Below are 12,482 nucleotides of genomic sequence, written 5' to 3'. Positions count from 1 at the left end.
GTTCACACAATACAGTAACATGAGCTATTTAAATTAGCTGGATACATGGTTAAACGTAATTTAATTTAATGTAATCAATATTGCAACAATATTGTAGGGTTGACAATTAGTGCATTTTACAAAATGTTTACTGAATGAGATTTTTGATAAATTATCATCAGTAATGTAGATAAAATTACTAAGTGGGTTAAGGCAAAATAATAGAACAGCTAGAACAGTCTGGTAAGTTCAGGAAATTACATCACTTTACCGTAGCGCAGCCTTTAAAACCGGGAAAAGACATGTTTCACTTATGTCATATTACCATATTACGTCAAAAATGACACACTATGACAAAATCTAAGACATTATCTAGTCTCATATCACAATTTCGATATAATAAGATATTGCACAGCCCTAAAACATAATATGAATCTTTTGTGCATCAGTTAAAAACCCTATTTTTTTATGATCCCTTATTACTCAGTGGTTGCCCATTAAGGTTTGACAGGTGGTCTGTGGTGCGTTTCTACAGAAGCTAAAATGTTTTCCATGTTTTTTTACTTTGCTCCTCTGTGTGAAAAGGCCATTCTCTTTTGACTAATATGTTCCATGTTTTCTATTAGCAACAGATACAGGTGTTATGAAGCTTGTTATCAGCGGGCTTTGTTAACTCTGGGTTTTCTACATCAACCAGAGTGCATAGACATGAGAAATGCTGACGTCAACATTGTATTGAAGCGAAGTCCTTGTATGTCTGTCTGTTTTAAAAGCATTAAACACTATTGGCTTAGTTTGGGAGAAGAACAATAAATGGTTTTAAAAACAAACATGCTGATGCTAACGCTTATTACATGAAGACTAGTTTCATATTGGCACATCTATCAATATGGTCTACAGCCATGCCAGCGGCTCTGTAAGGCTGTACTGGGGCACAGCAGTGCTTTGAGCTAAATCATCATCACCTCAGCATGCTCACAATGACAATAAAAACATGATGAATATTTAGCAGGATTAATGTTCACCATCTTAGTATGTGCTTATTAGCAGTAAACACAAAGTACAGGTGAGGCTGGTGGGAATGTGGGAAGTTGTTCAGGTATTTGGGCATTAATCAAAGTAGCCTATTGGACCGATGGGAATTTGTCAGTGAGCAACACTGCCATCCCTTGAGCTGCTCGCATATCTCTTAAGTATTCAGTTTAGGTGTTTTTTTCATTAGTAGGAAGAGTTTAGCAGTCACAGATACAATGACGCCTCACTTTAACCGGTTAAACTGTACCTAGAGTGTAACGGTACAATCTTACTATTAAGGATTTGTAACAGATACACGCTGTCTTGCAACAAAAAGTTATGTCAGGTAAATTGTAGTTTTGATTGGTTTTAAAATGTATGATTATGGCCAATACAGCCAGACAAGACTTCTGTTTTCTAGTTATACACAGTCCAGCCCAGTAGGTGGCGGTATGACCCTTGTTACATGTTTTGGCTTTGCCAAAGGTAGGCTGGAACACGACTACAGAGAGAGCCAACATTCAGGTTGCAAGATGGCTAACGTTACGCTTCAGTCGTTTAACGTCTTTCTGACGGAAAGATTAACAGCAGCTGCGGTAGACATCTATGGATTCGTTGAGAAGACAATAATAGACTACCAGGAGGAGGTGTACCAAACAAAACTGGAGAACCAGAGGTTGCAGCGGCTGCTGGATTTGGTCTACAAACCAGAGATAAGACTGCACAGGGCAGGTATGTTTCTTAGTTAGCTATTACTATGATTAGCCATTAGTTAACTAAACCACATCAGATAACACCGTGTAAAGTTAGTTACGGGCTTTGTATTCAGCTACCTTATCAAGCCATGTTAGCTAGCGTTACAGTTTCCTAGCAGGTAGCCTGGCTTTCAAGAAGACGGTAAACATGTTCCGTCAGTTTTCAAAATAAAACTATTTACGTTTTGTGTAACGTAGCCTAATATGGCCTTCTTTTATATAGGCTGTCTATCAGTATTTATAATATTCGTTGTAGCAAGACACTGCGGCAACAACATGTTTTCTTGTTAAATACAGCACATATATGAATACTTTCTTCTTAAAGACACATTTTACGCTTGTATATTGAAGGTAACATCCACTGACCTCTGGTAATTCTGGTACTCTTAACACCATCATACGACCCAGTACGTTTTATTGTGTAGAGGGAAACTTACTTACAAAAATATGTTAATTAAAAGTGACTTTATTTATTGGGACGAATGTACTACTTGTAAAACATGCATTTTATAATATATTTTTTAAAGGATACACTGGTAAATTTGGCATTTAATTGAGCCACCTAACAGTACACCATTTTATTAAATCGACTTTTTAATTTGATACTTCTCCTCCAATGTGCACATATAGGCGTGATGAATGCGCTTAATTTGTTCTCACTACTGAAACAGGACCACTACTTTTTCTATATTAAAAAAGTACATACTTTTGTGTAGATAAAAAACATTACACACATTGTCAGTTGACTCAATAAGCTTTATTTTAGCCTTGTTCAAATGTACTGTATGTCATATCAGAACCCAATGTATTATGCAAATTTGCAAATAATATGAGGTAGGAGAGTAAACATGAAAACATCTCGGGATAGGGATATGCCAAGTAATATGGTCATTCAACACTAAAGCAACACTAAAACTCCTATCTTGCAAGAAGGAAAAACAAAATACCAATGTAATAAGCTAAATGTTTCTATCGAGACAACTGGTTTCTCTATTTTCAAATGCGTTTTGTTTGTTTGTTTTTGTTTTACTCCAGAGTAGTTAAACACTGCCTGCTACTCACCAAGAGGACACCATTAATGTTAACATAAAAGCCAAGGTTGCATGCAAAGCATGTAGTGGAGGAGCTGCTTAAATGCATTTTCATATAAAGCTTTAAAATTGTGTGAACATATTGTTAAAGGTAGCATGTGTTAATGAATTTGTTCTTGATGTGATGTCGCATATTGTAACATATTGTGCATTTTGGATCTCTATTGTAATTTCCTGTTTGTAATTCTAACCTGTGGTCTTGTAGTCTATATCCACGATGTTCCACTTCCGGGATTGCTCTCGTACTGCCGGAAATTCCCCCGGATGTCACTCTTTTCGGATGTCATTTTTCGGATGTCCCCTTACCTTCTGCTTTCTTTGTGTTGTAATTTTAAACTCCGATGGATTTCTGAGGACTATGGTTAACTGCTCCTCAGATCTCTGCAGGGTAAATCCAGACAGCTAGCTAGACTATCTGTCCAATCTGAGTTTTCTGTTGCATGACTAAAACAACCTTTCAGTCCCTCCAGGATTTTTGCGGCCTTTTTTTGAGATTGTTGCGGCCCAAAATGCCTGATTTTTGCGGGAGCTTTTGTAAAAAAATTTACAAAAAAAATGTTTGTATAGTTCTTTAAAAATAAAAAGGAAACTTGTTTTGGGGAGAATAAAACTACTCTGGGCTGAGTTTTCTTAGTAACCTTACCAGAAAGGCTCAGGATGCTGCAAATATTGGTATACTATGAAAATGGCTGGTGGATTTAAGACAAAAAATTAATTTATTGAATGAATCAAATTTGAACATATCTGTCAGTGGCTTGTTGATCTTTACATTGTTAGTTCATTTCCTGTTCTGGCCTGGGACACATACAGTACTTATTGGACTTTAACTTATCATTGCACTTACAATAACGAGCGTAGCTGTCCTCAATTTAGGTCATCCTGTACGTCTCATCTGCGGTTTTTCCTGCATCCACCGTGTGTGTTTGTGTGTGTGTCAGTCGCGAGGGGAACTGAGCAGCAGCCCCGCCCGCTGCAGAGAGCCGACAGGAAACAGCAGCCGCTTTCAGCGACTTTATAGTGAAAAAACGTTACAGCGTATATTGATGTTAAAATGTATACAGGTTGGCAGGACGGTCTGAAATGTTTTGCACGGTCTTTCGCTGTACGTTTTGTTGGTAAATGTGAGATGTTCGAGTCACACACGTCTCGTCTTACAAGGAAATATATTCGGCGACGTACGTGTGACGTCAACCCGTTCTCACTCCCGTTTGGTCAGTGGTTCTCAGAGTCACATACTGACGTAAAGTCTGGCACGTGGGACTGCTGGGATTGGTCGAAGTCGCGGGAAACTCCGGTTATTGGTCAAATTTGCGGAAAAGTTGCAGTGATTGGTCAAAATTGCGAGTTGCACCAAAGTCGTGGTGATTGGTTGAATTGGCGCGATTGCGGCATCGCAAAATCCTGGAGGGACTGTTCTTTGAACTTACACATGTTACACCAAAACAAGTTCCTTCCCGAGGCTATTTTGCAGTGGCACCGTGACTACGCTTGGCGCTTAGCACCGCTCAAGACGATTTGTGATTGGTTTTAAAGAAATAAAGTAAAGTACGTTTTTCTCCCATCCCAGAATGCTGTGTGGACTTGCCAGACCCTCCTTCGCAGTGCTGTGGAGGAAGGTCTGACAATGCGAGACTAGTGGTCTTGTATCTTTCTGGTGTTATTCAAGTACAGCCTGACTGAATGTGGAGTTAACTCCCAGTCATTTTCTGTTTGGAGTGTCTCAAAAAAAAGCATGTGATTGTGGGAGAAATTTAAGTCATTGACCTTAAGCAAAAAGCGAAGAAAAAACAACTTCAACAAGGCTGAACAGTATCAAAGCACATGCACAGCATGGACTCAGCAGTAAACCGCATTTGGGATTACAAGATGACGGGTCCCCCCACACGAGGCTAATGTCAGGTTCATCTCCTATCGGAGTTTTGAGTTAAATATCGTTCACTTCAACATCTGAGTCATAATTACTGTAATTTATAGTATTTTAATCCTCACATGACCATCTCTGTCATCATACAACCATCTTGATGACATGTTGTTAACGTAGGAATCTTTCTCACCTCTACCATCCATCCCATATGACGCGAACGCAGCATGAGTGTGAGCAGCGCTGAATTGTGCATTTTTCCATACAGTGTAATTGTGCGACACCTCAAAGGAGAAGCAACATTCAGCCTTAAAACCAGTAGGAATAAAGACAGCCAGTAATGTGACAGCAGTGTTGTAGAGACTAGAGTTTCAATGCCTTCTGAATGTGGATGTTGACTGTGGTGTTGTGTTGCATTTAGAGCCATTTAACCCAATCACAATTAGGCACCATTTGCTCAGGTACCTTGCTATGGGATTACTACCTCCTGTGTAAGAGGTCATATGCTCACGAGCAGTTATCCTGTGAGTTTGTGAATCACACTTGCATCACATGCACATAAAAATTGTGTTTTTATAATGTTCGGTGTGCTCAAAGTGCATTTTTCTAACCATAACTTACATTTTAATTCTCTGCTGCCGTTAGGACGAGCGTCACTGCTGGGGATCATTCGAGTTTCCAAACATCTAGTTCATGTGTGATCAGACAAGTTATTTTTCTAGCTGCTACCAAAAACATTTTCCTATCCACTGTTACAGATTCAAGGCAGATCGATTTGCCCACACCGACACAGGAGGAGTTTGTGCTCAGGAGCAGCAGATACAGAAGGAATGTATTCCCAGTGAGGCCAAGAAGGAGCCAGTCATCCGGCCCATTAAAGAGGAACTGACTGAACTCTAGACCAGGTCTGTGGAGACACCTGAATGTCCGCCATAGAACAGCGTTACAGACACGAATGTCCGGCATACATCAGTGTTACAGACACACTAACTCAGATTGTCACTGTTGGGGAGTGTGAAGAAAAGGAGATCCCAGACATCCTAACTCGAGTTATAACAGTCGGAGAGCACATGGAATATGAGATACCGTCACAAGATGACCAACCATTACCATCCTTTGGAGTCTCTCCAGTTTACACAAAGAAGAAAAACGTGTTTTTTTTGTAATATTTTCTGTCAGCCTTTTCTGAAAAAAGTCAAATTAAAATTGCACCTCGCAGCTCATGCAAGTTTATCAAAGCTGACCAAAACAGTGTACACCTGCTTCACCTTTGACAGACACCAGGAGTCAAATGATCAGCCACATGAGAGCACGCACACACGCTGATGAGAAAGCATTTTCCAGTCGCATTTGGGGTAACGGATACAAACTGAAGTTAGTATGAAGTTCATATGAAAGAACATATGAGGAGTCACTCTAGAGAAAGGCCTTACATCTGCTACATCTGTGGGAAAAGCTTCACCAGATCTTCAACCAAGACTAAACACGCCAGGATCAAACACAGGGAGAACATGCCATTTAAGTGCATGCAGTGAAGCCAGCACTTTCCTCTGCTCTTTGTGTTCAAACACACCATGAAGACAGTCCACGATGTCACCTTCTCTGTCTGAAATTCTGTTGCTGTAACAATGCTGATGCTGACTTCCGTTTAAAGTTGAGAAGATACGTCTGATGGCTTCTTCTGATGATGAGGGTTTCTTTACAGGTTTATCTTTTATGCTTGTATGTTTTATTGATGTTGGAGCTGCCATGCGTCCCCAAATTAGCTTTTATTATCCACTCCACTTATACTCAATCTTTACAGATGCTCCTGAGCATCGATATAAAACAGTTTTATATCTATGCTCCTGATGAGCAGACCTAAACGGAATCAGCCGATTGTTTTTTTTCAGTTTTCAGCGGAGATGCTGAATGAAAATCTGCAGAATGTAGCTGACTTTTGATTTCTGCCTGGGGTAGAGATGTGTTTTCATTTCTGAGTTTCATTATTTATTTATTTTTTTGTTTAAAAATCTGCAGCCTCAGATTCCATGTGGCTCTGCTGATGAGTCGCTGTAATTGTAATCTGCTTCAAATGTAACATGTAACATGCTCAGTAGAAATATACTGAAACACTCGGTGTACCGAGCAAATAGTTAAGTAACTGGATTTTACAAGTGTATAAAGCTACACCTGCAAATCTCAAGGGCTTTTACTATTACATAAAATTCGCTTTTTGCACAGTGTTTTATTTATTTGTTAATAGCTTTGTCATTGGCGGTTGTACTTCCTGAAATTCTGCCTTAAATCATATGTGTCCTTGTTCTTATTGGCATGTAATATGTTGCCTGTTTTTGAAAAGTGTAATGCCAATAAAGTTACAGTACATGTAATTAGTGCTGCAGTTTATTCATTGTGTGTCTGTGAGCAATATACGCGAAGAACAATGGAGGTATAAAATCAGGACTTCAAAAGGGTTTAAAGCCACATATTGGCAGATGTTACCTTTTTGATACGAACACAAACATCTTGATAAGGATCATTTAAATTAAGTTATTAAAAGCTCTAATTCAGTTGAAAATTGATGTAGAAGTGTACTCCAGGGTGTGTTGGTACACTGTGTCATCACAGTTGGTTGTGACATCACAGTTGGGTGCAGTTACAGGTGTGACATGATCACACCAACAGACTTGAAACTTTTAACCGGAGAGTTCAGTGACGGTAAATTCTACTGCATATAAGAAAGGGGGAAAAAAAAGTTGTTAAAAGCATTTTGTGTCTTCAGAAGTAGCTGCCTTGAAGTCTGATGAATTGCCTCAAGTGATGTCACTTGAGTCAGTGACAGTTGGGTCTGAGCAAGTTTGAAAGTGGAGTTAGAAAGAAGTGATCTTACCAGACCTCTGGCCCGCACCTCCTCTCTGCTTGAGGCTAGCGACTTGAGGCTACAATAGCTGCTCCTGGCATAACACACCTGAATTCCTGACCAAACTGTTGAGCGATACAGTTGCATTGTGGGTAGTGTAGGTACCAGGTTTTGGCAGCATATTTGCTGATAATATACTAATGTATGAGTTCAACAAGGCACCTAAAGTGCACCAGTGTACACAGCAGCGTGTGATTTCATAGTTTGAATTGCACTAATGTGTATGAAAGGTGCAATGCAAATAAAGTTTGATTGATTGAACATACTTCAATAAAGAAGACTCTGAGGAGCATTTGCTAACTTGTGTTACCTTAACCAACTATAAAGCAAATCTTAGAGGCAGCATGACTGTATAGAGAGCCAGCGGAAAGACGCTGAGTGGTTGGAACAGATGCAAATTTGCTCTGCAGAATCTTTGGGCTTCTGGGTATTTGAAAATGTTTCAACTTGAGCTAAACCTTTGCTCACACATTTGGCTGTTTGGAGAATATAAACACTGACTGCAAAAACACTCCAGCAATCACATTTGAGTCGGTTTGAGCAAATGAGAAGTGTGGGGGGGGAGATTCACATTCAATCTTAAGAGCTCTAATGCCTCTGAGACTACCAAGATTACATGTATACTGTTCATGTTAGATGGTAGTTACAAGGCAATACACCTTCATGTATCCAGATACAGCACACACATACGTTAAATTCACTTCTTAAAATGAAATAGTAATTGATTTTCATTGTTATGTTTTAGTGTAACACACATACACAAGAAAATAGTTCCTAGTTTGAGGTTCTACTGGGTTGCGTAGACCAGCTTTCCACTCTTGACTGGTTTGTCCCTTCATGAAGTTGATGTGGCTCTGAGCTGAGGCGGCTGATCTCAAAGGTAAAATTCCTGATGGGTGTGGACTGATGGAAGCACTATTTTGGCGCTGACGACTTTGATGTGTACTACAAATGTAATGCATTTGTGTTTCCATCCTTGCAGATGCCAAACAGCCAACTGCACATACATCCGCCGAGGAGATTCCCCCTAAACAGCAGGAGTGGAACCCGGGTGTGTGCCAGGACGAGCCAGGACCCTCCCAGATTAAAGCGGAGGAGGATGAGCGGCAGGAGGAGGAACTGTGGATCAACGGCATGGATGAGCAACCTTCAGCGGAGGACAGCGATGACGGGGACGCCTTGACGAAAGAACTCATCCGAACAGTGCAGCAGTTAGAAGACTGTAGAGCAGCAGAGGAGAGCACAGAGCCCAAGCAAAGCCCTGCAGAGGATCCAGAGCACTCTGAAGAGAAGACGAGTACCACCTTATATCGCTGCCACATATGCAACTACATATTCACCAAAAAAACTGTGCTTACATGGCACCTCAAGACACACGAGAGCAAGTCACATGACAGCAAGGGGAACTTTGACTGTCACATATGTGGCAAACACATACCCTGTCAGAGCAATCTGCAGAACCACATGAGAGTACACACAGGAGAGAGACCCTACAGCTGCCATTTCTGTGGCAAGTGTTTTAAACTGAAAGGACACATGACAGAACACATAAGAACTCACACAGGAGAGAAGCCTTTCAGCTGTCACATCTGTGACAAATCTTTTAACAGGGGTTCAACTCTGAGGAAACACGTTTTTGCCAAACATAAAGAGGAGAGACCGTACAAATGTGGGGATTGTGATGAGTTATTTACTGAAAGGTTGCTCATGAAGAAGCACATGCGAAAAGTTCACGGAGTCAAACTTTCCACGAGTCAAAGTCCTGCCTAGAAATTCAAAACGGACGTCATTAATGAAGTTATGTTGCATACAGTCTAAACGTTTCGATACTAGCGCCTGTGAGTTTTGGCAAGTGAGTTTTCACCCGTGAGTTATTTTACCAATACCAGAAGGTTTTGAATTTTGCTTTGAAGATTTTATAGTTTAGTACACAAGCCAAACTTCTCAAATGTTGAATGTTGTCTTACATAAATAGCCATACAAAGACTTTGAAATGATATTGAGTGATATGTTAAACTAGTCCTTTTGAATCAGGAACTTTCTGATCAAAGAACAATTCTAAATCTAATTGATTCCAACTTCCAACAGCTTTCCACTCAATACTACAGAACGGTACACAAAATGAAGTTCAATAACCAGGCCTGTAGAGACTCCGTAGATTAAAGTGCTCATATTATGCTCCTTTTCAGGTTCATAATTGTATTTAGAGGTTATATCAGAATAGGTTTACATGGTTTAATTTTCAAAAAACACCATATTTTTGTTGTACTGCACATTGCTGCAGCTCCTCTTTTCACCCTGTGTGTTGAGCTCTCTGTTTTAGCTACAGAGTGAGACATCACACTTCTGTTCCATCTTTGTTGGGAGTCGCACATGCGCAGTAGCTAGGTAAGGACTACTACCCAGTCAGAAGCAGAGTATGAGGGTGTGCCACGCTAGCAGCTAGGCGAGCATTATAACGTGTGTTACAAAGTGACGCGCGTTTGTCACGGAAGTAAAGGCTGGACTACAGTGGAGCTGTTTGGAGCAGTTTGTGAACAGAGTTTTCTGTTGGAGATGGTAAGTCCCTTTGGGGTGGACTTTGGGATTTTTCACTTTGTAAACCTATAACGTGCACAAAAAAGATATATAACACAATAAAGGAAAGGGAAAAAGCCAACAAGCATAATATGAGCACTTTAAAAAGAAACATACAAAATCACATAAAAATAGACAAAACAGCAGAGTACTATCTTTGACTCTCCATGCTACAGAATACTGGAGGATTATTAATACTACTACTCTGAAATTGTGGACCACAGATGTGCTGGACATTTAGGTTTATAGCTACCATTTCCTCTGTGTTCATAACCTCTGGTGAACATTAATATGAAACCCCAGAATTGCATTGTGCAGCATAAAAAAACTAATTATAAAAGGTAAAACAGATGCCTTTCAACACTTTAAATTCAATCTGCTTTAAACATCTTTCTGATTCTCATTAATGTGCATCTTGATAACGTGCAATTGTGGTACATCGTACGTCAACTAGTGATACCAATGTTGTACTGTAAAGTTCTTTTATATATATATATATATATATATATATTGTACATACTTGTATTTTTTTCTCTTTTGCCAAAGTTCAGTCATATTATGAACCTGTTGTAAACCAGCTATGTGACAATGAAAATATAAAGCTAAATAAAAACACATTCAGATGTGTATGGTAAAAAATGCATCACTGTCATCTTTAGTTTTTTTCGTATGATATTTGTTACATTCCAATACGATGACCGAGACTAGGTCTTCTTGTGTCTGGTAGAGTCGAGCTGATAAAGAGGCTCCATGTATGGCTTCTTGGTCAGTGGGAACATCTTGTCTGATAAGGAACCTGGGTATTTATATAATGGTTCTTTTTTTATGGAATGTTTGTAGACATATGTTTCTATGCATCAGCCACCGACAGGGTAGAAATCTACCATCTTATTTCTAAAATTGGGGAAATCAAATTCCAAAAATGAGAGAAGCATCAGCTGCACAGATAAGCTTTTCTATCAAGACAGAACACTGAACAGAGGCCAAACAAAAAGCGATTTTTGCATCGATCTTTTAGCACATAAAGTTACTCTCTGTGTAAGTAACGAAAAATAAAATGACTGACTCCTGGAGCAGCTGTGTACATCTATCACCAGTTGATAGCAGAGGCTTCCCTGTGGTGAGGCAGCAATAGTATGGAATTGCAATATTATCCTCAACATTTGCTGCAAACACAGTCTCTTATAGCAAATACACTGGTGGGACCAATCAGCAGTCTGTATTCTCATTGATAAGCATAATGCAAAGAATTATGAAACAGATGAAAAAAAATAAAGTATGTGTCCTTACCTCAGCCTGCAGACAAACCGCTCCTCTGCCTGCCTGGAAAGAGCGAATCGGATTGTTCCTTTTAATTTCCTCCCCACAGCCACACATGCAGGCCACCCAATTACATAACATGCAAATAAAGCAGAGTGATTGGACAGGACAGGCCCTGAGCCTGCAGGGAGCAGCATATCAGCTGCTAATTTCTTTGAATGAACCCAATCACAAACTGACTAAAACATGAAAATAAAGATTGCATAAGTGTTTTTTTCCTGCAAAATGCTGACTTTATTTTTGTTTTTAATGAGTAGCTATTCTCACAGGGAGAATGTGTCAATGAATTAGAATTTTGAATCTTTCTAGGATATATCCACAATTCTTTAAGGGAATAACAGAAATGTATGAAATAAACCAAGTTCCACTGCTTAAATATTTGGTTACGCATAGGCCTGTTAAAGGTCAACAGTTACCTTCCATGCACAAAAAACATGAGAACATTATAAATACTATGGAGATATTGCTTGTCTGTAATCCAACAACAACACCAAGAATCAAGTCCAGATTTACACTCATCTGTTTATTGTATTCTGTGGAGGTTTTTGAGGACTTTTGTGACATGAAAGGTCAAAGGTCAATGATGTAATACTACGAGAAAGCTCACCACTGATTGTTATACTGAGCCGTTGCATTCAGTTACTGCATGGATGTAGCAATTTACATCAACTTATTATTAACAACAAGAACATTTTCTAGTCTTCTCTCTACAAAACTAAAGTTTGTGTGTGTGTGTGTGTGTGTGTGTGTGTGTGTGTGTGTGTGTGTGTGTGTGTGTGTGTGTGTGTGTGAGAGTGTTCTTGAGAGAGGGGGAAAGAGACAGTGGAGGGAGAAAATGAAAGATTAAAAGCGAAGGAACGATAGAAGAGATGTTGTAAAATTAGCCACGCTGTCAGAGCATTTTGCACTTGGCTTTACAGGAGTTGTCAACAGTGTAGTAGACTCAGGGAAGCCCCCATCGCTCTCTATCATCTTGAGAGCAG

At 39.6% G+C, this 12,482-nt stretch overlaps 1 protein-coding gene across 2 annotated transcripts; it reads left to right on the top strand.

Annotated features, from left to right (window-relative positions):
• Positions 1 to 1,473: 1,473 nt before the first annotated feature.
• LOC144516565 (uncharacterized) lies at positions 1,474 to 10,820 on the top strand. Of its 2 annotated transcripts, none has more exons than XR_013501853.1 (2): positions 1,474 to 1,725; positions 5,459 to 7,072. XR_013501853.1 is itself a non-coding variant. In XM_078247944.1 (2 exons), exons 1-2 carry the CDS (start codon positions 1,527 to 1,529, stop codon positions 9,370 to 9,372), a joined length of 987 nt encoding a protein of 328 aa, XP_078104070.1. In that variant the 5' UTR covers positions 1,474 to 1,526; the 3' UTR covers positions 9,373 to 10,820. The 2 variants fall into 2 exon arrangements, 1 of the variants encoding a protein (XP_078104070.1); XM_078247944.1 differs by lacking the exon at positions 5,459 to 7,072 and adding an exon at positions 8,585 to 10,820.
• Positions 10,821 to 12,482: the final 1,662 nt, after the last annotated feature.

This window comes from Sander vitreus, chromosome 4 (genome assembly GCF_031162955.1).
Source record: "Sander vitreus isolate 19-12246 chromosome 4, sanVit1, whole genome shotgun sequence".
In the NCBI taxonomy this organism is placed as follows: domain Eukaryota; kingdom Metazoa; phylum Chordata; class Actinopteri; order Perciformes; family Percidae; genus Sander; species Sander vitreus.
The sequence above is the reverse complement of the archived record's forward strand: the minus strand, read 5'-3'. Positions and strand labels throughout refer to the sequence as shown.